This window comes from Drosophila bipectinata, chromosome 2R (assembly GCF_030179905.1).
Source record: "Drosophila bipectinata strain 14024-0381.07 chromosome 2R, DbipHiC1v2, whole genome shotgun sequence".
Taxonomy (NCBI): domain Eukaryota; kingdom Metazoa; phylum Arthropoda; class Insecta; order Diptera; family Drosophilidae; genus Drosophila; species Drosophila bipectinata.
The window spans coordinates 15,015,446-15,039,792 of NC_091737.1; the positions used below are offsets into that span (position 1 = coordinate 15,015,446).

Consider the following 24,347-nt stretch of genomic DNA (forward strand, 5'->3'; position numbering starts at 1 on the left):
AGGGTCAGGCTTAAGCGAAACTTGTCTCATTATAATTTCCAGCAAGTGTTAAATTAGTAACTGCTCGAGGCGACGCCAAAATACCGCAAAGTCAAGAAAAAGTAACAGATTGTTCCCCAGGGACACCCACACACAGCCACACACGCACACACACACAGGCTGTACACAGAGGGCAATAAATAGGAAACACAAGGAAAAAGGATAAAAGTTTGCAAAGTTTCACATCAGAGGTGGCGGCTTCTGGGGCATGTGAGATATGAAAATGGCACGCAAGAAGCAAAAATCAGAGATACTCGGCCTCGGCCAGTAGTCCGTTTATCTGGCCAGGATTTAAGAGAGCCATAAAGAAATGCTAAGTGACAAATTTACAGCACTGGGGGGCTGGCCGACGAAACAAAATGAAATCAAATGAAGGCCAAATAAAAAGGAAATGTGCTCCAAATCGGTAGAACCACACAGAGAAATATATCTTTGAAAGGTTTTATTTGAAATTAGCTAGAAACTCAGCTTTTTATTCATATTATTGAATCACAAACACCTCACCACTTCAAACTAGATTAATTTAAAACCATTTACCTTTAAAAAAATGACCAATTCCTTGTAAAGATTGTTCTCTGTGCCTGGGAAGATGTCCTGTATTCCTGTTTTGGGCCATCATGTAAACACGCCCCTTGGGCGGTGATTTGGGTGTGGTTTTTGGGCTACATTGTTGTATATGTATGTGTGTGGGAGTTGGCCCTGCGTAAGGTCACACCATTTGTCAAGTGGCGGCTAAAGCCGAAATCCTTTTTGTGCAAACATTTTGCGCTCCTTTTGCGCCAACGAAATCAGCCTAATGCTGCCACTGCCACTGGCACAGCTCCCGAGCTCCCAATCTCCCCAGAGCCCAAACAATTGCACACCAGATCCCACAAAATCCGCACCAAAACCGAAATAAAATTGTGTGTCCTGGTGGTAGGATGGTGTGATGGTGTGATGGTGCGATGGTAGGTGGTGGGCGATGCGTGTTAGTTTATTTATGACTTGATGTGCGTCTGTTTAAACAGTAGGCGTCTACAGCAAACTGTCGGCAATGATGTTATTGCCAACGCTGGCTGGCTCTGGTTTGCTGCTCTTGCCGCTTTTGCTGCTGCTGGGATTTCACTTGTCGGACACATTTCATACGGAGGAGCTCGAGCTCTTTGTGCTCGGCCCATCATGAAATCCATTTAACACTTATGTACATGTGTCTGGTCGTCTATGAGGGGGAGGGCTGCGACTCAAGTGGCCAAAGTCGCACAGGAAGCTTTAGGGAAAAGTCAGGATGAGGTGGAGAGGTTTTGGTGGTGGGGGGAGAGGCTGTTTGGGGAGTACCCCCACTGGGTAATACAGCATGAAAAGTATTTCACGCTGACGCTTGGGTTTAACGTCAAACAATTGACGTTGAGCGGCAACTTGGGCGACGGTGATAAAAAGTGCCAGCTTCAAGTAGACTTGACAGTTCCTCCTTTTATCTCTAGAGCTATAGAGTTTTTCAAGCTAAAAAAATATATACCTATTTTTAAGTAAACTTATAACGACTTAAAATTATCCCTTTTGTACACTTTGCCACTTTTCATAATTATAAGACCCTTTTATAACTTGCCTCTGACTCTGCCATCACTGGGAAGTAGAGGCTGTTGTGGAGTTGATGTGTAATTGTCTGAACTTCGACTTTGACTTTCGTTTGAGTTTTATGTTCCAAGGCCAGAGATAGCTCAGCAGGATACGCATTTTATGGCTGCTCTTTTGTACCTGCGTTGCTCATACGCCCCGTGGCCCAAAGAGATTTGGCCTTATCTTAGGTAGCTATGGCAGAGTTCTCTGCCCCCACCGGCTATCCTGTTCTGGGTCTACAAATTATTTCATTACTGTTCCCACCTCTGGGCCAATCAAATTTTGAGCCAAACTTTTGGCCGCTGCTTTTAGCCAGCATCGGCAAACTTTGCCAAAATGCAAACAAGCTGTCAGCACACAGCCCACATCCCACATCCCACTGCCCAGAGCCAGGCCCCCTTTGGCTGACTAATGGGTATGGTGCGGTCGAGGCATGCTAATAAGCCGGGCTGTCACTAAATTAGTTTACCGCACGAGCCATGCATAAAGTCGGTGTGACATCGTTAGCGGAAAAGGGAAGCGGCCGTGGCTAATTAAAAAGTTTTTCGTCGATTTTTCGATTTTAAGCACAGGCAGGCGCTCGCTCATGTTGACAATTCAATTTGACGTCGAGGCTGTAATAAATCTTATTTGCCAAGCGAATGTTGTGCAACCAGCCAGGCAGCCAGCCATCCAGCCAGCGGGCCGTAATTGAAAAGCCCTTACAGCACCACGTGTCCTGCATCCTGTATCCGGGACGGTGTCCGGACAAAGGACTCTCGTATCTGTGTTAGCATAACAAATGCGCTTGCCTTGCAGCAGCTGGGGCAACGTGTCGTATGAGCAACGGACTGCAGTCGCTTTCGCAGTCACGCAACCAAATATCCGCATAAGGAATTAAGTTGCAGCCGCCAACTGTTCCGATAAGAGTCCTTCGCGCTCCCAGCATCCTTCCTTTTTTTTCCGCGGAACGAAGTTTTCCGCCACCTTTCGAGTGGCGGGAGACACTTTTCACCCGCAACACTCGGCACGTGAACTTTAAAGGGAAATATCTTTTCAGAGATTAAGTATCTCAGCACTTGCAACTACTGAATATTTAAGTGCGAGCTTCGAACTCTCAAAGTTCATTAAATTCAAGACGATTATTGCATCCACCTGCTTGGAGAAAGTTTGTTCTGTTAATACAATTTAGGCGTCTTGGCTTGGCTTACAAATTGGCAACAACATTAATTAGCATTGCTGCGGTTCCATTGCCATGGAAAGCCAGAAGATGTCAATCTAATTGAGATTTCTTGGTATTCCTGAATGGGTAAAAGTGTTAGCAGGAGTAGTCAAGTACAATCCGAACGTGACCCTGAATGCCGCGATTCGTAGCTGACCTTTTAGCCGCAAACTGATTGGCCTTGCCTGCTTCCACATCCATTTCCCCTTCCAGGATGCCGCCATCTGCGTCAAGTTTCACTTGGAGCGGGAGAAGAACCCGCACAAATTCAACAGTCGGATGAAGAACAAGCTCTGGTACTTTGAGTATGCAACGTCCGAGACCTTTGCCGCATCCTGCAAGAACCTCCACGAGAGCATCGAGATAGTGGTGAGTGCACTTGTAAAAATTCTTTAAGATACAAAGACGTACTTTTAAACAGACTGTGGGATTTATATTACTTTTTATATTATTAAGCCATTTTATATATATTTTGTATATGCCTTTTTTAGTACCCTTTTCTGTTAGTGTATTGATGGGAAATTGGGTGTAAAAGAGGAAGGTTTATGGCCGCATTGGTGATTTATTACCGGATGCAGAAATAAAAGTGCAGCTCAGCGTGTATAACGTTCATTCCCTGCTTTCAGTGCGATGGGGTTGCCCTGGACCTGGCCAACGGACCCCACCTGCAGGGAGTGGCCCTCCTCAACATCCCGTACACACACGGCGGCTCCAACCTGTGGGGCGAGCACCTGTCCCAGAAGCGAATCCGCAAGAGTGCCGGGCCCTTTGGCAAAAGCAAGAAGCTACGGGCCGGCGACAAGGAGTTTTCCGCCACTAGCTTTAATTCTGTGGACCTATCCGTGGCAATTCAGGGTAAGGAAATACTCTAATCTTTAACTATCCCAGATATCTTACTCACCCTTCAATTAAAGATATTGGAGATCGCCTAATCGAAGTAATTGGTCTGGAGAATTGCCTCCACATGGGCCAGGTTAGAACTGGCCTTCGAGCCTCCGGACGTCGCCTGGCCCAGTGCAGCGAGGTGATCATCAAGACCAAGAAGACGTTTCCCATGCAGATCGATGGAGAGCCCTGGATGCAAATGCCCTGCACGGTGAGCTAAAGAAATATCTGATTTTAAACATGATAATAAGTAAAGTCCCACAGATCAAGGTGACCCACAAGAACCAGGTGCCCATGCTAATGGCACCGCGCTCGGAGAAGGGTCGAGGATTCTTCAACCTGCTGTGCAGCTGATTCCGGCGCAGCGCATCGAGCGACTTCATGGGCCGTCCGCCCACGGAGTCCGCCGATGAGCTGGATGATGACTTTCGGATCGTCACTAGGAGCACCACCGTCCATAACATAGCCTAGCACCGATAGCTTTAGCCCTAGTCCACCCGCGCTTCACACACCCCCTAGTCTAAGTTCCCCCTCTGATGTGTATATGTCGAGTGAGTTACAGAGCTTTATAATTAGCGATAGATTAGCCAAATATACAACCAACCGATTCAAGCCCATTCCAAGAGGATCTGAGTGCTAAACTGTATATAGTCCCGAGGGGAATCCCCGGCAGTTAGTCAGTGTTATAATTGTTAACCGTGCAAAGGCTTTAGGTGTACATACAACATATAGCGTATAAAATTTACTCGAACCGCAGAATATTTTAAGAACACTTTAAGAAGCGATTAAATAGCTGAAAAAACTTGTCCAATAACGCAACTGAAATGAGACCAACCAAACAAACCAGAAAAAAACAAAACTAACAGCATTGTAGTGCGAATTTTAAGCATTAGGCTTAAGTAATTTATTCCGTCATCGGTTGTGGTGGGGGTTGCTGGAATCGAGGAAGGTATCGAAGGTACTGGGCCTAAATGAAACATATCACTGACCTCCGACTCGAGGAACTGAATCTCAGAGATGGCTTTCCGGATGAGCAGCACCCGCCACAGGATTACCAAGTTTACTTTAATTTTTTAGTTTTTACTGTACAATGTATATAGCGAATAAAAAAATGTAACTTGATATGCAAATGTCAACTAAATGGTGCAGCTTTAAATAAAATTTTATATATGAGTACATATATTGAGATGACATGAATCGGACGTTGAATAATACAATGAAAGTGTATATTTCGTATAATCATATATGTATTGCCAATTAGATCTTAATATTAAAATACTCTTAGATAAAACAGAATTCATTTTGAAATAAATACGAAAAGGGCCAAAGTTACCCACCAAATAACATTTTTAGCATGAATATGAACATTCCATAGAAACCTCGAAGAATTCTATTATTTTTCAATATTTTTAATCACTTGTAAATTGAAAGGATAAACAGCAGGAAAAAGTTCAAATGGCACACACTATATGAATGTTAAAAAGAGAATACATCACATACATTAAACTTAAGATTTCCTGGATGTTTGATGGTAATAAATAATGGAGATTATTAGAAAACTTATATATAATTTATCTAATAATATTCAAAGTCATAGAACATATACGAAGCAAAGAGTAAATGTCAGAAAAAATATATATTCATTAGTCTCATTATTAAGAATTAGTTCAGAGAATAATCGCTAGCCTCCAGCTTCGATTTAGAATTCATTGGCAAACAAAAGGTATCCAAATTTTGTAGAACTTCGAAGATTATCCTACTTGATAGGTAGCAAAGTGCATCCACTTGGAGTCTTAACTGCAAATCCAAGCTAATATACATAAAAATCGATTTAATTTTGCAAATAAACATTTTCAATGCGATTCCTTGCGCCCACAGCTCTAGGATACCCCCAGGCGGAGGATCTAGGTTGGTGACGAGGGACCGCGAATGCCACACAGTAGCCAGTTAACATTAATTATAAATGAAACACGTAAACTTAGTAAAATGCAAAGCAAAGTGGCCCAGCTATGGCCAGGCTTGTGTACAGTACAAGTAAGGATAAGCGTATACCTGTCTATAGTACTCGTATATTAAAACTTTAAAATAATCGAAAAGTAACTACTAGTCGATATTACCACTAACATTAACGAAGAGAGCGAGTGGAACTTGCAAACTATATACTTTTAGTCATAATATATTTAATGCATAAGTAGATGAATATACATATTCCGTTAATGGGATTATCCTTTGTGTAAAAGTTCCATTTTTAGTAGCTTTATTTATGCATTTTGTTAATCCTTTAGATTTAACACGGAACTATGGATTCCAATATTGAACAGTAGGATTACTATAAGTAAAGTAAAGCCCTCTAAAAATGTTCCCGTATTTTATGTACAATTTGGGTCTTCACTTGTGCCAAGTACGAAACGAGATGCGGCCGGAAAGCCCTCAAATATATTGTAGAATATTCAATGTCGAGGTCAAACCACTATAAGGTAACAAGTTAAATGTAAATTATTATCCACACATGTATACTCCTATAACCAGTGTTTGAAACAACCACCAATAAAATCCAATTACGTGTATTTTGTGGTCAGGCCATAGGCATTCTGTAGATGCAATTGAACCTTGGGACCATATAGACTTATAAAGGTGAGCACTTGGTTTTTACTGGGTTCTCCAAACTGTTTCAGAACCTCGGCTGTTCGGCACGGATGGAGAGCCATGAAAGGTCTGAACAGAACGGGGTGATCCATTTGGGTGAGTATTTGATAGAGGTCTTCTGAATTTGTTTCCGACATAAACAGTCGCCATACGGCATCCAAGTCTAACAGGCTGCCATCTAAAAGAAAGATTCTTTAAGAATATACTAATACCAATGCTAAGGAGTCATACCTGATCGGTGAGCTTGCAGGAAAAGCATGGGAACTTGATAGGAAACACTGTAGACCACATGATACTCCACATTAATAAGGTCCTTTTGGCTCTTAATTTTCTGACTTATCGTAAGAAATGTGTTGGGAGGGTTGGAGTCCTGAAGAAAAGTGATAATTTATTGGCATAATCTATCAAGCTTCCCAATAATTGACTTACCTTTTCCTGAAGTATCCAAGCATCTCCCAACTCCTGCGAAATGTCATATAACTGCTTAGCTTGACTTAGAAACTCATTCCAGCTCAAGTCACCCATATTTTAACTGAAATAACAAGGTTTTTGTTAGCGCTTTTAAAGAGTATAATTTTTCTACATTTTATAAAAGTATCTTAATAAAAACAACTTATTTTTGCGTTGGTAACAAGCCTCAAACATATATTTTTGAAATGTCTGTGTCCTAGAGCAAAATTGAAACGCCAAAGTTTAAAGCTCTTCAACACGAAATACTTAAGCTAAGCATAAATCTCCAGAGAACAAATTTTAATTGCAATAAATAATGCCACATTAGGCGCTGCGCTGATCCCCATCCAAAGCGGCCACTTGAACGTTTTCGTTGCGCCGGATCTGGACCACTGTTACCGTGGAGGCCTTGTCGTCAAATTTGCACGTTACTGTCACCTCCCGCAGCTGGAAGGTAAATATTTGGGATCCATATTTGGTGCGCAAGTAGACGGACCGTGGATCCGCCTCTAGGATATCCACAATGCACTGCTTCTCCACCTGCAGCTCCTTCAGCTGAGCTTCAGCGTGCTCGTTAAAGGACACGCTCAACCTATGACTGGCCACCACCCAGTTTGGAACGCGGACAGCGCTAGGCGGTGGCACCATTGCATCCGCTCCGATACACCCACTGCCTGTGTAGCCAGCGGCGCCGTACAACTCCAAGTCGGATTCTTCACCGTCAGGTTCTTGCCTCGAATCGTAAAAGTCCATACTGTTCTCGTGAGGGCCCACTGAGGTGCGACCTGTACAAAGGAAACCATTTTATTTTGGATTTTGAAATTCGTGGATCTCCAAGCATACCTGAGTCTACGCTCAAGGCTGGCGCATCGTAGTATGGAATGTAGGGCTTGATATCCAAAACTGGGGTTCCGTCCACCATGTCAGTGCCAAAGAAACTTATGGTAGCATTTTCTATCTTCTCAATCTCCACTAGGGAAAGGCCTATGGGACATGGGCGATGGGGCGATCTGGTGGAAAAGACCCCTACCCGCTCGCCACCGAGACGAGGTGGTGCCACTTTAGCTTTGGGGTGGGCATTGTTGCGGTGAAAGTGGTAGATGAGCCACAAATGCGAGAAGTCGCCCAATCCTTCCAGGGAATGCTCCGGATTGGTAAAAACACTGTCATTTAGCTGGATTATGCCACGCAGGCGACTGCCCACAATCGATTGCCTGGGAACGGCACGCTTCTCCGGGAAGGCCGTTCGTATGACTCCGATGGGGCGAAAGAGAGCGGACTCATCTGTGGAACTTCCTCCTCCTTCTCCTCCATTTGTGTGATTGCACTGCAGTAGAGGATTTTTTGAGAGGGTGTTCTATGTTAAAGTGGTGTGTGTTGTGGCAAACGCACCTGACCCTGACTCTCCGGTCCCAGTTCATGTGAAGTCCGCTCCCGAGCCTCTTCCTTGCCAACAGCGACCTTGTCCTTGGCGCTTTTGTTGCCCGAACAGCCCTCACAGCGAAAGTCCCGGAGCAAGCTGGTTATCGTCTCGATGTCCTTGCGCTGCACATGCTGAAGGTTGCGCACTTGCTGCCTGCATCAGGATCATGGTCAACCGGTGCAAATTGAACTTGAACTTTAACACTAGCCCAGGACTCAAAAAAAACTGTTTCAAAACGCACCTTAGATTGTTGATCTCATTCCGCGCGATCGTCAACTGATTCTTTAGGTCGTCCTCGTGCATTTTCGAGACCGGCGTCCTGCAATTTGCAGGAGCTCCCAACAACACGGCTGTCGATAAATATTTACCCTCTGTGGTAGCTTCTTTTAAGAGTTTGATCCTCTTCTTGTCGCTGCTTTCCAGGACTTTTCTTGCTGATACTTCAAGCTGCCGTCAGGTTTGTCTTCTTATTTATGTTTTCCCGTGAAATCCACAAAACACTATCGTTCAATATTGTGAACTGTTCTTCAGATTTTATCAGTGCTGGTAAGCTGCCAGTATATAAATACTAGTTTTGTAGTGTTGCACAATAGTCAAAAATACTGCGCGCTTTTGCCTTTTTTAGGACTTTTGCTCAGCAGAGAATGACTTTATAAATTTACCAAGTAGGTTCGATTCGAAGCGACATTTAGTCCAAGCTATATACAAATTGTAAATTCTCATTGTTGAAAAGGTGGGTTATATTTTGTAGGGAGAAAGGAAATTGCTAAACCGAGCTTGTTTTAGGTTACCAAGTATATCAAAGAAAACGCAACATGTCTCGCGGAAGTTCAGCCGGCTTTGACAGACACATTACCATCTTCTCGCCAGAGGGACGCCTCTACCAAGTCGGTGAGTACCAACAGCTTTCTACATATGCTTAACATTACGATAATTCTTTTTGTTTTTTAGAGTATGCTTTTAAAGCAATCAACCAGGAAAATATCACCACCGTGGCTTTGAAGAGCGGCGACTGTGCTGTGGTAGCCACCCAGAAGAAGGTGACCGAAAAGAACATTGTGCCTGACACAGTGACCCACCTCTTCCGTATAACTAAGGATATCGGTTGCGCCATGACGGGTCGCATTGGTAAATACCATTAATGTTTCTCCCGAAACCGTGAGATTTACAACATTTCTCGTGTCTTTCCAACGTTTTTAGCTGACGCCCGTTCTCAGGTTCAAAAGGCTAGATACGAGGCCGCAAACTTCCGCTACAAGTTCGGATACGACATGCCCGTGGACGTCCTTTGCCGGCGCATCGCAGACATCAACCAGGTTTACACGCAGAACGCCGAGATGCGACCTCTTGGTTGCAGTATGGTGCTCATTGCCTACGACGACGAGATTGGGGCAAGCGTTTACAAGACGGACCCGGCTGGATACTACAGTGGCTTCAAGGCCTGCTCGGTGGGCGCCAAATCGATTGAGGCCAACAGTTACCTAGAAAAGAAGTATAAGAATAACCTCTCCGAAGAGAAGACCATCCAGCTGGCCATCACATGTCTGTCTAGTGTGCTAGCCATTGACTTTAAGCCCAACGGTATCGAGATCGGTGTGGTCAGCAAGACCGACCCCACCTTCCGTATCCTGGACGAGAGGGAAGTCGAAGAACACCTTACCAAGATCGCCGAGAAGGACTAAGTTCTGCGCGTTAGCTGTAATTTTGTCATATTTTTTAAAGCCTCTACATGGATCTACGGTTAAATACAAAAATGCGCTTGGCTTGCATTCAAAACTAAGGCAAAACATAAATATTTATTCCTTCTTTTTCTTATGCACTTTGCCGCCGTAGCGTATAACGAAGGCGTTTACATCGAATTTACGTCGACAGCCTTGATAGTTCATGTAGCGTATCTTTCCAAAGATGGATCGTTCCTTCCATCCCATGTCATGGATTCCCCCGATGGACCACATGCACCCCACATAACCATTGGGGTCTCGTCCGTCCAGACTGTACTTATCATTAAGTAGAATGGCGTACTCCAGGGCCTGCTCAGGAGTCTCGCTCCACTCGAGGATCTTTTTAGCCCAGTACATGCGCAGGAATCCGTGCATTTTGCCCTCACGTACTAGTTGTAGTTGAGCCGAATTCCACAGGTCGTCGTATGTGAGGGCCTATAAAAATAATTGATGTTAAGTTAAACGGTAATGGATTGGATAAGTCATGGTCTTACCTTTTCCATTTCATCAAGGGAGTAGCATGGATCCCTTTTATCCTTCCGATGGGCATTCAAGGTCTCATACGCCCATGAACTCAGCCCTTTCAAACTATCATAGTGTTCGTTGTAATAACAGAAGTTATCTGCGAGCTCCCTCCGCACGATGGCCTCCTCACAGAAGGCTTCTGCCGATGCTTTGTGCTGGCCCCGGAAACGCTGTACTTCTAGGGCACATCGCTGGGCCGATATCTGGCCAAAATGTAGCCATGGTGAAAGTCCAGAGATTGCATCAGCAATGGGATCGTTGCGTTTGTCATTGAAAATTCGAAGGCGGCGGCTGCAGAACTCGTACAGTTGCTTGCAAGCAGCCTTATAGCCCGGCTTTGCCCAATCCACTTCGTCGACAGTCTTGTCGCATTCTAACATTTCATAGGCAGCTGTCCAATCCACAGGATCAACTTTTCGGCAGCCAGTCCCATGCGGATGCTTAATTACGGGTGGAAATTCGGTCAGGTACTCACTCAACTTGGAGTTTATTTTGTTCCGAATGGTGCGAGCAGCATACTCCTGCTTGTCAGAGGCCACCCAAACGGGCACTACGTTATGTGCGTCCACCTGAACCAATGGAACTGTTTTCGGTAGAGCCTTTCCCACATCTTCGACCCATTTTCGGGGCACTCTAAGAGGCGCAAAATCGCATATCACGGCGCCCACTTTCCGAGATTTTACGAAATCAGGTAGGCGATCCACAGCAGGGCCCAGTAATAGGTGAAAGGGTATATCCAGCTCGCGACACTGCTGCTCTACCTCCTGCAGACCGCCCATCATGAATTTGTAGTGTCGAATGGTGGCGTTCAGAAACTTCGGTACCAAACAAAACACCACAGCCAGAGGCAGCTCCAATTTAAGAGCCAGGCGCTGGGCAAACAGCAAGGCCCAATTGTCCTGGACACGGCCATCGCGGGACATCCAGTAAACGACACCTCCTTCACAGGAATCCCCTACATCACCGTTCTTTGAGAGAACCCGCACCCTCTTCTTCAAAAAATTAAATTCCTTAATGCTTGCCGCTGTGGAGGTTCGCTGATGTTCGCAGTGGGTGAGAAACTGCTCCAAGTTCTTGTATTCCGGCTTCAAGAGTAGGGTTTTTGAAGTTGAAGCCTCCAACTGGCTACTTCCACTCGATTCCTGATCACTCTCTTCTGATTTGGGAGTCTCCTTTTTAGCGGCCTTCTTGGGCGGTCCTGCTTTTGAAGTCTTTGTGCGTTTCATGATGGATTGTTTAAGTAGCTGCACATAGGGAACAAAATAAAAATCTGTTTCGGAATCGCGTTTAAACGAAAGGTCTTGAAAGGTTCGCGCCACCAAGCCATATAAGTAAATATACACACCTGAGAGAAGGAATGGCAACCCTTTTAGTTGTTTCAAACTAGCCATTCATGCGCCCAACTGTAGTTTTTTCTCTTTACGTTAATATATATTGAATATATTGATTATATTGTGCTTAAAATGTAAATTTTTAAATTCAATTCAAGACGGACAACCACAGAAAGCAACACAATGATGAGACCAGAATATGGATTTTTTAGGATTTTTCACGTGAGGAGTCACTTGACAACCCTGACCCAGCCAATTTAATTAAACTGCAACTCATCGATCACTGCATTTCCAACAGAGACTTACGCCATTTAACAAAAGAAAAAAAAGGGCCACAGAATGCAGAAGGTTTCTCTGCTGTTGTTAGCCTGTCTGGCCCTAGCTGTGGCCGAAAGCAATCCTCGCCTGCTGCGGGTGCCGCTTCAAAAGTTTACGACCGCCCGGCGCCACTTTGCCGATGTGGGAACCGAACTACAGCAATTACGCATCAGGTATGGAGGAGGAGATGTCCCCGAGCCGCTGTCCAACTACATGGACGCCCAGTATTACGGACCCATCTCCATTGGATCGCCGCCGCAGAACTTCCGCGTTGTCTTCGATACCGGCTCCTCCAACTTGTGGGTCCCCTCGAAGAAGTGCCACCTGACCAATATTGCCTGTCTAATGCACAACAAGTACGACGCCTCAAAATCCAAGTCTTATGTGAAGAACGGCACTGAATTCGCTATTCAATACGGATCAGGTAGCCTCTCAGGATATTTGTCAACAGACACGGTTTCCATTGGAGGACTCAACATCAAGGATCAGACTTTTGCTGAGGCTCTGAGTGAGCCTGGTCTCGTTTTCGTGGCTGCCAAGTTTGATGGCATCTTGGGCCTGGGTTATAGCTCAATTTCGGTAGACAAGGTGAAGCCTCCGTTCTACGCAATGTACGAGCAGGGTCTGATCTCTGCACCAATCTTCTCATTCTACCTTAATCGCGATCCCGCTGGTCCAGAGGGCGGTGAGATTATCTTCGGTGGCTCCGATCCTAAGCACTACAGTGGCGACTTCACCTACTTGCCCGTTACCCGTAAAGCCTACTGGCAGATTAAGATGGACGCAGCTTCCATAGGAGAGTTGGAGCTCTGCAAGGGTGGCTGCCAGGTGATCGCCGATACCGGCACTTCACTCATTGCTGCTCCCATGGCAGAGGCAACTTCCATTAACCAAAAGATCGGCGGCACGCCCATCATTGGTGGACAGGTAAGAAACATAATTGAAGATGGAATTAGGACAGTGGTAATATATTGATGTTTTCTCTTGCAGTACGTGGTATCCTGCGACCTTATTCCTAACCTGCCGGTTATCAAGTTTGTTTTGGGCGGAAAGACCTTTGAACTTGAGGGCAAGGACTACATCCTTCGCGTGGCTCAGATGGGCAAGACCATCTGCCTGTCTGGTTTCATGGGCATGGACATTCCGCCACCGAATGGACCCCTCTGGATCTTGGGCGATGTCTTCATCGGAAAATACTATACTGAGTTTGACATGGGCAACGACCGAGTGGGTTTCGCTGATGCCAAATAATCCAACAAAGAATATTATTACTTAAAGTTTAAATTGTAAAATTCTCTGATACTTTCTCCTATTAGTCCACGAAATATATATGTTTATGTATCACCTAGAGGTTTTCTTTGTTTAACTTCGAGTTGTTTATGTCGGGACTGGTGTAAACTTTTTGCTTATCAGCTGGATTTTTTGCTTTCGTTGCGATTTGATAAGGTCCGAGTCCGAGACTTATATGTAAAGCTCATTCTTTGTATACAAATAAATAGTATGTGTCACGATCACTGCCGAGGCTCGTTTATAAAGAATATGCATGTTTGTCCGGTGAGCTTTTTGTACTCAATTAATTTGTATACTGTATGTTGTATATAATGATAAGTTCAAACAGCCAGGCAGCCGGTTGATAACAAATGGTTGGGGAATGAACCACAGCTGCCGTTTTCATTCAATTAACACAAATTTGTAGGATCTCCAAAGTTTATTCTTGAATTACACCTCTTTTCCAAAAGAGGAGACTAACTAAAAGTAAGTTTCGAGTTGTTGCATTTTATTATGTTAGTTTTTAATACAAAATAGTGTTTAGGTACATTAATTGCTTAGAGCTTTTAACATTAAATCCGCTCCTGGCTTAACCTACATAATTCAATTGTTTTGAAATGCCTATCAAGCCAAAGGCAACCTCTCGATAGCCTTAGACCTGGGCAGAAAGAATTGAAAACAACTGACGCGTGTGGGCTCTTCCGGATCGATGCCAACTCTGACGTACGCGCCCGCCCCCAAGCATGTAGTGTGCTTTTTGGCGGAGCCCGTAATCGCCCCATTAGTGGCTGGCCATTTATCAATGGATCTCCATGCGCGTTGGCAGTGCGAACGATGTCGACCTTTGCACTCTGACTGAATCAGCACACGTAAACTCAAATCATTGTGCTAAGTAGCCCGTACAGACGAACTTCTATAACTTGTTCCATAGAACTGCTTTGCTAGATAAGATTTCATTATTTTTGTATAGAAAAGGGAATTAATGGAAGTGTATTTCATTAACTAGAATCGATTTCTTGATAAATATATTTAAACTAATTTAAATAAATTAAGTTGCAGAAGGAGCATTACATAAAATGTCTGTAACACAATTAGCTATTACTTTGAGTTAACGAAGTTCGACTATAAAACAGAGAGCAAAAGTAACGACTGAGTAGATAAAATGACAATTTAATACTAGGTAGACTTATCTAATTGATACAGGCTGTAAAAGAGCTGGTATTGGTGCTCTGGGATCCTCGCTGCTGCCCCTCATTTCGGCTTGATATTGGCCGTAAGATCATCGACAGGCACTGTGGACGTATCGGCGGTGGCGGGCTGTGTGGGCTGCTCCGCGGGCTGTTTCTCCATATCCGGCTGAACCTCTACAGTCTTTGCTGTGCGAAGGTTGGGCTCCCGCTCCTCATCCGACTCGGTAGACTCACGTATAAGCTGCACGGGCGTGATCAGCTTTCCGGCGGCGCCCACCTTGTAAATATCACAGGTTTCGTTCACATAGCGATTGAAGACGTCTGGCTTGTCGGCGTAGACATGATGGCCCGCTCCGGTCACGATCTTAATGTCAACCATGTGGCTACCACGCTGCGACTTGATTTTCTCACCGGATGAAGAGTCAATCCAGGAGCGGGATCCGTAGATAAACGTAATGGGGATATCGTTGCGCACATCCTTAATACGGTGGATCATTGGGTTCTTGGCCCACCCAAAGGATTGCATCATTGTATGGAAGGCAGACTCACCGCTTGGGTGCTGAGCGTTACACTGGTGGATGTACTGCGGCAAGAGATTAATATCCTCTTCGATGGTACTCTGGAACTTGCGCATAATATCCGGACGCGTCTTCTGAACCACCCACTGGCCAAACGGTCCAGCGGCGCGTAGCGCCCACAGTGGATTGAGCGGCGTCAGTACTCTAGCTATTGCCCGCACCCAGAGCGGTATCTGCTTGGTGTTCGTCGAGTCGGAGGGCTTCTCGGGAAAGCCCCACGGATCGGCCAAAATTAGGTGTCGCACCCGCTCTGGATATGATAGGGCGTAGCTAGAGGCGATGAAACCGCCCATGGAATGGCCCAAGAGGATCATGTCCTGGATATTCATCTCGCGGCGCCACTCCTCCACGGACTTAACGAACTGTTTCTCGCATATGAGTGCGTCCTTGGCGAAAGATGGTCTAGAACTTCTGCCGAAGCCTAAGATATCCATTGCATAGACGGGCCTTCCCTTGGCGAATGCATCCAGGTTCATCACCCACAGGGCAATCCCCGCTCCTAGGCCATGAAGCAATACCAGGGGTACCTCCTTCGACTCCGTGTTCATACTGATCGTCCATATCTTGTCTGCCTCGCCCACCGCCGGACCAATGTCCACGAAGAAGCCGCGGTAGGGCAGCTTCACGTACGACAATATCTTCTTCTCCACGGCGCGCAGCATGGTCGGTGAGCTGGATGTCCAATTACACAACCATTTCCAGAGCCAGAAGCCGTTGTTTTTGGGATCCTGCAAGGAGAAGAAAGAAAAGTTACATTGAATTCGGCTGAAGACACCTCTAGCACCTGGCTGGTGATCCATGCCCCACCAAGGCGACTATTACTTAACAGGCAACTACGCAGTTGTTCGAAATTGGGAAGGGCAGTGGGACTTAACAAAATGATTCGGATATTTTTTATTTGGGAATTTCACCACTCAGCAAGGCTGACTGCGATACGGCCGCTTCAATGCCACCCTGCCACTGCCCCCCATAGGCACTGCTCCTTACCTGAAGATCCATTGTCTGGTTCAACCCCTGCGCAACTGTGGGCAGCGGCAGGGCGGATGTGGGCGTGCTGGCGGGAGCAAAATCTTTCCCAGCATCGCTCGCCAACGTCAGCGAGTCGCTCATTTTGCTCTTAATTTCGGTTTTATTTCGGATCTGCTCTCACTTTAGAATTTAAACAGCAGGTCGATGATGTGTGCGAGGTGGGGATAGACTAAAAATCCGCCACCATTTGCGCGCTACTTATTTCCACCCGCTTCCAGCACCGGGATCTTTACAAATATGACACGAAAGTAAAAACTAAGTTGTACCCGCTTCTGCCGAGCTGTGATGACTTTGAACTTTTCCTGTGCTCCACGGAATGGTCTGGTCTGGTTGGTTGGTCACAATCGCAATTACATGTTATCTATTCTAATGGTGAAATAGTTTTTGTTGTTGCTAATACTGGTGGAAAGGCACTCGGAAATACAATAGCCCACACAATAACAAACAAAATGCCACAAAAAATGGGGGAGCACGGCCACACAAACAGCTGATCTCAAAACAGCTGTTGTTTACGGTATTGCTTGGAAGGGGTTTCGAGTTTCTTCATAGGGGTACTCCCCGGTATACTCTGAAACGGGTTAAAAGGACATCATTAATATTTGCCAATTTTAAAAACTGCCAATTACGGAATAATGTCCAGTGAAATACAGATGGCAACCTATAAATAGAATGACTCGCAGCTGGAGGCCCAAAAGAAGAAGCAGAGCTATGCCTCCCTGGACCTCTTTAGAAATACGGTCACTTTAAAAGGGACCTGCTCCAACGTAAAATTTCTTTTTATTCTTCACCCCAAGCGGCATGGACGGCATAAATAAGTACAACGAATTTGTTGCATTGCACAAACCGCAGCTGGAGTCCTCAGCAATTCCAGTGCACTTCTGGCCAGCTCTTTACCGAAAGCTATCAACGGACACCTTTGATGCCGGCGAGGCCCTGCAGCTAATGCTGATCGATTATGACGAGGACGAGGAACAGAATCCGGCCCTGGACGACGACAGCCCTAACCCTATTTTTGCTTTGGCAGTGGCAAGTGAAAAAGGGATTAAAGTCACCGATCCCCAAGCTATTTATTTGATTGACCATGCCTGGACTTTCCGGCTGAAAAGTGCCCGGCAGCAGTTGGAGCAGTACCCGCAGCTGGGGGATCGGATGTCTGCCATTACCGGCGTCGACTTGGAACTGCCGGATCGCATTGACAAAATTTTGCGGCGTTTGTGGAAGTACTGCCATGCCTATTCCATCGGCACTGAGGGACTATCCGATGAAGAACGGCAGCCAATCTGGTATGTAATGGACGAAGTCGGCTCAGCGGTAAATCACTCGGACGATCCCAACTTCCGACTGGTGCCATTGCTCCATTTGAACAGCCAGACCACCTACAGCGTGCTGTTTCCCATCCGGAACTGTGAGGCTGGAGAACAGGTTACCCGCGATGTGGTGGAATACGTTTCCAAAGATGCACCCCAGCGAGCCGCCCTTTTATTACCTTGGCGTGATGCTGATCTCACCGACGAGAGCTTTTTGCAGGTGGAACCTCGCGCTGATTACTTCACCAGCGGTCATATCCCAGAGACCTATCCCAAAGAAAATACCGATTCTGTCCCTGGTGGATCCCGCTGTGATCCTCTAAAGGTCTTTGCCGAATACGAAGTAGTTCGCCAGCATCTTACCTCCCCTGAGTTTATTCTAGTCAACAACGAAGATGAGGCCGACGTCTTGTGGCTTACTCATCACTTCAAAACCTTTGAGGAGTTTGGCGAACAGTTTCCCAGAAAATTCATTAATCAGTTCCCCTTCGAGTACGTGATCACTATCAAGGATCTGCTCAGCATAGTGGGTCGTAGGGCAGCCAAGGAGCACCATAATAGCCATACCCTAGACACCTATCCCGACTGGCTACCCACCACCTATAATTTATCTACAGAGTTGAGGGAGTTTGCCTCTTATTACCAAGCACGGGAAGCAAAGGGTCTGGACAACCATTGGATCATCAAACCCTGGAATCTGGCACGCGGACTGGACACCCACATCACAGACAACATTAAGCAGATTGTTAGACTGCCGGCCACGGGCCCAAAGATCGCACAGAAATACATTGAACGACCGGTTCTCTTCAAACGAGAAGAGTTGGAAGGACCCGTGAAGTTCGACATTCGCTACGTAATCCTTCTCAAGAGCGTTAAACCCTTGATGGCTTACGTGCACCGCAAGTTCTTCCTTCGATTCGCCAATCATCCATTCTCATTAGACCAGTTTGACGATTACGAGAAGCACTACACGGTTATGAACTACCAAGAAGAGGCGCAGCTGCACCATGTCAAGTGCGAGGACTTTCTAGGACTGTGGCAGGAACAATATCCAGACAACGATTGGGCGGATCTGGAGCAACGTATATGTTCAATGCTCTGCGAAGTACTTCAGTGTGCCAGCCATGCGGATCCGCCCTGCGGTCTGGCTCCCTGCGCCCAATCCCGGGCCTTATATGCTGCGGACATAATGCTGCGATGGACGGACGAGGAAAATAAAAAGATGCAGCCACAGCTCCTGGAGATTAACTGGACGCCCGATTGCAAGAGAGCTTGCGATTACTATCCCGACTTCTTTAATGACATTTTCCGACTCCTTTTCTTGGACGAAGAAAACGACGAAATCTTCCGCCTGTTGACATCAGATTAATAAAATGGTTTTACCAACTTAATGCGTAATCGCGTATTTTATTTATACTAAACTTAGCTAATTAGCTTGCATTTTGTACAATATACAAGTAAGTGTATGCTTCTATGCGAGTGGAACTAAACTATAAGGCTTAACTAACTAGGACAGAAAGTCAGTTGGTAGTGTGGCTTATGCTTACGGTTCTATCATAGCTTTGACAAGTTCAAGAATTCAGTGTAGAGTTCAAAAAGTGAGCTTATAGTTAACGCTTTTTGCAATTCTCAACTGCAAATGGCACTTGATGAAAGATAAACAATGGAGATGAAATGAAAAAGTCTTCTAAACACAAAAACGATATCCCAAAAGTCAAATTAATTCACACGTAAGGCAATTTTAAAGGCACCCTTTGAAAGTTTAGCTAAATTCACAGTGGAAACAAAACGAAACTAAAAACGAATTAATTCAAACAAAGTAACTATCTACGGCTTTAGATATCAGCTGTCAAGATTCTGTACTTGGTTAGATCGTTATCTAACACGTGGGATCCTGGCTTAACTCTGAATAATACGCGTACGAACTAATAGTGTGTGAAAATGCAAGTGGGAAACGTCAATGAATGCTTCTTATACTAGCTAGCCTAGCTATTAAATCTAAGTAATCGCTTATCTCTAAGGTAAGACTACAACCACTAAACGCAGACTTCATCAAAGTCCAGTCGTATTTTTTCGTCCGCGGAAGCCAGCTTATGTATGGTCTTTTTGATGCGCAGCGCTGGCAAGCGTACGTTGGGGTTCTGGTGCCAGCACTCTTTCATTAGTTTAGCCATCCCAGCCAGTAGCTAATCAGAAGAACCAAAATTATTGATTGAAACCGATAGTTGGTCATTTACTTACCGAATCTGAAGTCCAACGGTTGGGAATGGAGGGTCTGTAGTTGTCTATGCACACCACCTTGCGCATGTCTTCGAAGCTGGGATCCATAGGCACAACGTCGTAGAAAGGCACCTTATACTCCTCGGCAATGCCGCACGATATTGTCCGGCGACAAACCTCCCAAAGAACTAATCCAAAAGCATAAATATCCGTGCGTCGCAAGGCCTCAAAACATTCCAAATTAATGCTGAAAATAAGTTTAATTTAAAATCTATCCTTTTCTAATTAAAAACAATCGAAAGCTCACCTCTCATCTAAAACCTCTGGAGCCATGTACCGCTTGGTGCCTACTTTTGGATTGTTTCCCAAATCTAGCTGTCCTGTCACATGTGAGTGGGTAACCGCTAATCCAAAATCGGCTATAACGCAGGACCCGTTGGCGGTGACCAGTATGTTCTTTGACTTTAGATCACGATGGGCCATTGCTGGCTTTCCTTGTTTCCCGAAAATCTCCGTATGCAAATGTACCAGTCCGTTGGCTATCGACAAGCAAATCCAGATCATGTCATTGTGGCTCAGTGCATTACGATTCAGGTGATCGAACAGCGAGCCCAGCGGGTAGTAGTGAGTCATCAACCAAAGCTGAGTGCATGAGTTACGTGAGGTCATATCGGAGCCGATAAAGCCAAGAATGTTTTCGTGGCGGAGCAAAACGGTGCTGCAATTTGAAAAACAATTAAATTGTATTTTACTTTATTTATTTACCAATAAAATGACTTACCTGTAGATCTCTGTCTCTCGCTTCCAGGATTCCTCATCCCGACTGAAGAATATCTTGACGGCAATGCTCTCTCCATGCCAGTGACCCCTCCACACCTCGCCATACTTGCCACGACCAATGCATTCTATCAGGGTGACCTGCTTGGCCAGGGTGCGCTGCACGAGAAGAGGCAGCCCACTTCCAGATCCAGAAGTAACCGAATGCTGCAGGTATTCGCGAAGCGTACTGTCGCCAGCGCTAGTGGCACGTAGGAGTTCATCGTTAACAAGGTATGACTCGGGATCCTGTTTAGTTCGCGATGCGGCGAGACGCTTCCGGTGACTGCGCCGAATGAAATAGATGGCCACAGCACCTAGCAGAGTGATGACCAAGAACGGACCCAGAATAGCAGCAAACATCTTGCTTAGATTACCAGTATCCGCCGTTATGACCGTAACTTCGTTGTTGGTCATAGGCGGCAGTTCGGGAAAATCTCCCTTGTTACAATAGTCGCCGGTGCAGCATTCTACATTGCGGTTCTTGGCAGTATTTCGTTTGCTCTGTCCATTGAGCTTGTTGAGCGAATTCTGGTTGCAGATCAGGGGCACCTGGTCCGGCGAAGTGGTGCAGCCACGAGACACTTGCTCCTGGCCATCGGCATTTCGGGTGCGAGATTTCCAGCACTAAAGAAATTTTAATACATTATTTAAGGAAAGAACTAAAAATACAAATATAGGGCTTACCTGAACGGCATTCTGGCAAGTGTGGGCCAGTTCAAAAGGATCTGGGCAGGGTGGATCGCACGAGTAGCATTTGTATCTGTTAAAAAAAGGCTTAGATTAATAGAGTTCTACAAATGAAATAAATATAAGGGAATAAAATGAAAAGCCACTGAAAATGCTAGCCTAAAAGAATGGTTACCTTCTTTTCATGCGACGCTTACTCTTAATGTGTCTCCTGGATAAGGAGAAGCAGCATGGTAAATGGGCAGTAAAAATAGTTAGCAATAAGGCAATTTTGAACCGCGGCTAATGAAAAGCATTGTCTTTAATGATAATCTATAGTCACCTGGGATGCGCTTGTAAGGAGTTCTGTGGCCCGGCCGGAAACTCCTTGCCATTTAAATGGCCCGATAGCTCCATGTCTATATCCTGATTCTCTTCCAGTAACCGGTCGACTTCAGCTAAAAAATTAATAAGCGGATTTGAAGAATAGTGTTTGAACTGAATTTAACAATTAGTGATTTTAAGTATTTCGAGTTTTATTTTTTAGTTTTCCCAGACTGTTTACCAAATCATAACACCCTCAGCTAGAGTATAACCAGAAGTACACACACACACTTGCCGCGAGGGAACCCTCACGCACACATGCTTGGCTCCAAGTTCTGTATACATACGGAACTCGAAAGCACGGCTGTGTGCGTGGGCAAATCATTAAGAAAATGCACTTATGCTGCGAACGCCCACGACAGCATTCGAATCCGTTTATATAATGCGTGCATTTGGGTCTTTACGTAGTGTTTCATACACTGCCAGTCCACTATCAGAGTTTAACACTTTGCTATGCTAAATACGCAGCACAATTGGCTAGAACCGTAGCATATGAAAACAAATCAGGGCTGTCAAAAACACACACAACAGCCAATTTTTAATCACTCTGTTATGACTCTTAAGAAAACCCGTTTTACGTTTTGCTTCTTGTGTGCTGCGATCGATCTACTTAATAAGCGATTTATACCGATTTATTCGTACCTCTCGCATTATTGCATATTAAAAATGACAATAGAAAAACTAAAAAAAAATTAGACTCCATTGCTCCATTCCGTTTCTGGGGTCCAGTGGGGCCGTATCATTAAACATCCTCTGCCCTAAAATACCTTTAATACTAAAAAAGAATAAATACTAAACTTTTTGTGAAAATACCAAATCATGGAGCCACATCGTGAGACATAGTGGTCCTAAAATATCGATAGCTTAGGACTTAAAAAACATCGATACATCGATGTTTCTGCACCTCTGCTAGAGAACGAGTAAGTAGGCATAATTTTTCGTTTCATAAGAAATATTGTAAAAATATATTTTCAAACCCTAACAGCGAGATGGCTTTCGGGGACTATCCAGCTGAATACAACCCAAAGGTGCATGGGCCTTACGACCCTGCCCGTTTCTACGGCAAAGGTATGTGAATTCGCGAAATTACGTAATTTTTGGAGCAACGTTTTGCGGCAGTTGCCCTGGCACATTATGTTCAATTACCCGGATTCTAACCAATTTATATAATTTTTTGGCAGCCGATGTTCCCTTCGGACAGGTGAAGCTCGGTGAGTTGGGCGCTTGGCTCGGACGCCGCAACAAGACTCCCAACGCCGTTGCCGGAGCCGTGAGCCGTGCCTGGTGGCGCTGGCAGCACAAGTATGTGTTCCCCAAGCGCGCTGGTATTGCTCCTTTCTTCCAGCTGACCGTCGCCAGCATGACGTTCTTCTACTTGATCAACTACACCAAGTTGAAGCACCACAGGAACTACAAGTACCACTAAACGTTGATGCTGCTGCCTCAATTTTCTCCTCTCGATCCACACTACCCACACTGCAAGGGCAAGACGCTTGAGGCGAGAACAGGGCAAACACTTAACAATTAATACTTTACATTTGGCTTTTGTGTTTCGAAAACTGCTTAAGTTAATAAATAACGGCTGCGAATATCAGTGCTGCTCCCCGAGACTCAATAGTTGTCACACTCTAGCACTGCATTTTTTCCGATGTCCACCTCGGAATCAGGTTGGTCCAATTCATGAGACGTCTTTGCCGTATGGACTTCGCATATAAAAGGCAGTTCCCGGTCGCAATGAAGCGTTTGCCAAGTGCCTTCGGGCGTCAGGGCCACGCAGCTGGCATTAGTGAGTTCTGAGCTGCATGAAAGGATAAATTAAATCTACTGTGCAAGATTCGTATGAATCTTTACTGACCCAATTCGTGGATGGTTTACAGCCCAGGCTCTATACAAGAAGCAGTTTAGACTCTCCTGCTGAGAGTTTCTAAAGTCAAGAGGATTAAGTGAAGTAGAGCGGTTATAAGCCAGACCAACATAGGCGAGAAAAACGTTTGGCTCTGCATGGACACTGCTCGCAGTCCTTTTATTGAAGTCCAGTAACCATTGGGCCAAGGATGATGTGCGAGATTCGGATGCAATGTGGGCAAGGCTGCCTGTAAATTCACTGGAGTTGGTGCACTTTAAAGAAGCGTTTAGATAACTGCTGGGTTGGGTATATACCACAAATAGGCCAACCTCTGGCACGCAACTGTAGTTTTGAAGAACTTCAAATTCTCAATAGGAATCTAAATTATTCAAGTTTATTAGTGCTAACCTGTTGGCCTGCCATATAAGCTGTAGTAATCAAAGCGACTGTCATTAACCATTCCAGAGAAGCTTGTATTTTGCGGGCACTGTAGCACATGGCAGTTAAAAAACTCTCCCGGCTGCTCGAAAACTGTCAACCGGCTTCGTATGTGCTTCTGCTTTTCGGTCTCGTTTTTAAATGGCCTGGCCTCAAAAATGTTACTACTCCTTTTGGGAGCTCCTGGTGCAAAGTTTATGGCAAGACCTTTTAGTTCTCGAGCCAGATTTGCGCAGTCCTCTAGAGAAGATACATTTTCGAGAGCAAGCGCATCATGCGCCGAAGCTCTTTGGCAATGACGAACCAAATGGAACTTGAGTGGATGCGAATTCTCAGTAGGACAATTTAGGGATCCCATTGTGAAACCCACGCATATGTGAATAGTTGCAAAAAATGTAGACCACATTTGGATAACAAGCAATGCCATCTATTTCTGAATCTAAACTGACTTACTTATTATAGTATT

General features: G+C 45.2%; 11 protein-coding genes across 21 annotated transcripts in view; 5 read left to right on the plus strand and 6 right to left on the minus strand.

Annotated features, from left to right (window-relative positions):
• Dgk (diacyl glycerol kinase 1) overlaps positions 1 to 6,299 on the plus strand; it is a 39,819-nt gene extending 33,520 nt beyond the window's left edge. For all 6 annotated transcript variants that reach the window (XM_070278354.1, XM_017241972.3, XM_070278355.1 and 3 more), the window contains 4 exons: positions 3,050 to 3,205; positions 3,463 to 3,691; positions 3,751 to 3,932; positions 3,986 to 6,299. In XM_070278354.1, the coding sequence (XP_070134455.1) occupies positions 3,050 to 3,205; positions 3,463 to 3,691; positions 3,751 to 3,932; positions 3,986 to 4,075 (657 nt within the window). In that variant the 3' untranslated portion in view covers positions 4,076 to 6,299. The remainder of the gene's footprint in view (positions 1 to 3,049; positions 3,206 to 3,462; positions 3,692 to 3,750; positions 3,933 to 3,985) is intronic.
• Atg10 (Autophagy-related 10) lies at positions 6,266 to 8,780 on the minus strand. Its single transcript, XM_017241983.3, has 4 exons — positions 8,609 to 8,780; positions 6,797 to 6,899; positions 6,599 to 6,737; positions 6,266 to 6,545 (listed from the first exon to the last, which is right to left on the minus strand). Exons 2-4 carry the CDS (start codon positions 6,890 to 6,892, stop codon positions 6,280 to 6,282), a joined length of 501 nt encoding a protein of 166 aa, XP_017097472.2. The 5' UTR covers positions 6,893 to 6,899; positions 8,609 to 8,780; the 3' UTR covers positions 6,266 to 6,279.
• LOC108125687 (tRNA (adenine(37)-N6)-methyltransferase) lies at positions 6,981 to 8,616 on the minus strand. The gene is made up of 4 exons (XM_017241980.3): positions 8,482 to 8,616; positions 8,210 to 8,393; positions 7,661 to 8,144; positions 6,981 to 7,602 (listed from the first exon to the last, which is right to left on the minus strand). Exons 1-4 carry the CDS (start codon positions 8,541 to 8,543, stop codon positions 7,142 to 7,144), a joined length of 1,191 nt encoding a protein of 396 aa, XP_017097469.2. The 5' UTR covers positions 8,544 to 8,616; the 3' UTR covers positions 6,981 to 7,141.
• A 45-nt stretch (positions 8,781 to 8,825) lies between the features above and the next one.
• Prosalpha1R (Proteasome alpha1 subunit-related) lies at positions 8,826 to 10,033 on the plus strand. Its single transcript, XM_017241982.3, has 4 exons — positions 8,826 to 8,973; positions 9,027 to 9,131; positions 9,192 to 9,368; positions 9,441 to 10,033. The coding sequence occupies exons 2-4, from the start codon at positions 9,056 to 9,058 to the stop codon at positions 9,920 to 9,922; spliced, it is 735 nt and encodes a 244-aa protein (XP_017097471.1). The 5' UTR covers positions 8,826 to 8,973; positions 9,027 to 9,055; the 3' UTR covers positions 9,923 to 10,033.
• LOC108125685 (deoxyribodipyrimidine photo-lyase-like) lies at positions 10,005 to 12,005 on the minus strand. 2 transcript variants are annotated; one of them, XM_017241977.3, is made up of 3 exons: positions 11,832 to 12,005; positions 10,456 to 11,756; positions 10,005 to 10,396 (listed from the first exon to the last, which is right to left on the minus strand). In XM_017241977.3, exons 1-3 carry the CDS (start codon positions 11,875 to 11,877, stop codon positions 10,037 to 10,039), a joined length of 1,707 nt encoding a protein of 568 aa, XP_017097466.2. In that variant the 5' UTR covers positions 11,878 to 12,005; the 3' UTR covers positions 10,005 to 10,036. The 2 variants fall into 2 exon arrangements, with proteins under 2 accessions (XP_017097466.2, XP_017097468.2); XM_017241979.3 differs by having other exon boundaries at positions 10,456 to 11,730; positions 11,832 to 11,997.
• A 63-nt stretch (positions 12,006 to 12,068) lies between these two features.
• On the plus strand, positions 12,069 to 13,483 carry cathD (cathepsin D). Its single transcript, XM_017241981.3, has 2 exons — positions 12,069 to 13,062; positions 13,126 to 13,483. Exons 1-2 carry the CDS (start codon positions 12,157 to 12,159, stop codon positions 13,384 to 13,386), a joined length of 1,167 nt encoding a protein of 388 aa, XP_017097470.1. The 5' UTR covers positions 12,069 to 12,156; the 3' UTR covers positions 13,387 to 13,483.
• Positions 13,484 to 13,891: 408 nt separating this feature from the next.
• Positions 13,892 to 16,617, minus strand: puml (pummelig). 4 transcript variants are annotated; one of them, XM_017241965.3, is made up of 2 exons: positions 16,468 to 16,617; positions 13,892 to 15,900 (listed from the first exon to the last, which is right to left on the minus strand). In XM_017241965.3, the coding sequence occupies exon 2, from the start codon at positions 15,832 to 15,834 to the stop codon at positions 14,656 to 14,658; it is 1,179 nt and encodes a 392-aa protein (XP_017097454.1). In that variant the 5' UTR covers positions 15,835 to 15,900; positions 16,468 to 16,617; the 3' UTR covers positions 13,892 to 14,655. The 4 variants fall into 4 exon arrangements, with proteins under 4 accessions (XP_017097454.1, XP_043066995.1, XP_017097452.1 ...); XM_043211060.2 differs by lacking the exon at positions 16,468 to 16,617 and adding an exon at positions 16,323 to 16,456; XM_017241963.3 differs by lacking the exon at positions 16,468 to 16,617 and adding an exon at positions 16,160 to 16,455.
• Positions 16,618 to 16,712: 95 nt separating this feature from the next.
• On the plus strand, positions 16,713 to 18,899 carry TTLL12 (Tubulin tyrosine ligase-like 12). The gene has a single exon (XM_017241958.3). It carries the CDS (start codon positions 17,000 to 17,002, stop codon positions 18,875 to 18,877), a length of 1,878 nt encoding a protein of 625 aa, XP_017097447.2. The 5' UTR covers positions 16,713 to 16,999; the 3' UTR covers positions 18,878 to 18,899.
• Positions 18,896 to 22,356, minus strand: sax (type I BMP receptor saxophone). 2 transcript variants are annotated; one of them, XM_017241960.3, is made up of 8 exons: positions 22,240 to 22,356; positions 21,557 to 21,671; positions 21,410 to 21,445; positions 21,232 to 21,307; positions 20,510 to 21,171; positions 20,036 to 20,446; positions 19,750 to 19,975; positions 18,896 to 19,694 (listed from the first exon to the last, which is right to left on the minus strand). In XM_017241960.3, the coding sequence occupies exons 1-8, from the start codon at positions 22,298 to 22,300 to the stop codon at positions 19,545 to 19,547; spliced, it is 1,737 nt and encodes a 578-aa protein (XP_017097449.2). In that variant the 5' UTR covers positions 22,301 to 22,356; the 3' UTR covers positions 18,896 to 19,544. The 2 variants fall into 2 exon arrangements, with proteins under 2 accessions (XP_017097449.2, XP_017097450.2); XM_017241961.3 differs by lacking the exon at positions 21,410 to 21,445.
• Positions 22,357 to 22,377: 21 nt separating this feature from the next.
• ATPsynF (ATP synthase, subunit F) lies at positions 22,378 to 23,207 on the plus strand. The gene is made up of 3 exons (XM_017241967.3): positions 22,378 to 22,517; positions 22,583 to 22,665; positions 22,779 to 23,207. The coding sequence occupies exons 2-3, from the start codon at positions 22,587 to 22,589 to the stop codon at positions 23,021 to 23,023; spliced, it is 324 nt and encodes a 107-aa protein (XP_017097456.1). The 5' UTR covers positions 22,378 to 22,517; positions 22,583 to 22,586; the 3' UTR covers positions 23,024 to 23,207.
• LOC108125683 (uncharacterized) lies at positions 23,044 to 24,307 on the minus strand. The gene is made up of 3 exons (XM_017241969.3): positions 23,852 to 24,307; positions 23,453 to 23,801; positions 23,044 to 23,395 (listed from the first exon to the last, which is right to left on the minus strand). The coding sequence occupies exons 1-3, from the start codon at positions 24,285 to 24,287 to the stop codon at positions 23,209 to 23,211; spliced, it is 972 nt and encodes a 323-aa protein (XP_017097458.2). The 5' UTR covers positions 24,288 to 24,307; the 3' UTR covers positions 23,044 to 23,208.
• Positions 24,308 to 24,347: the final 40 nt, after the last annotated feature.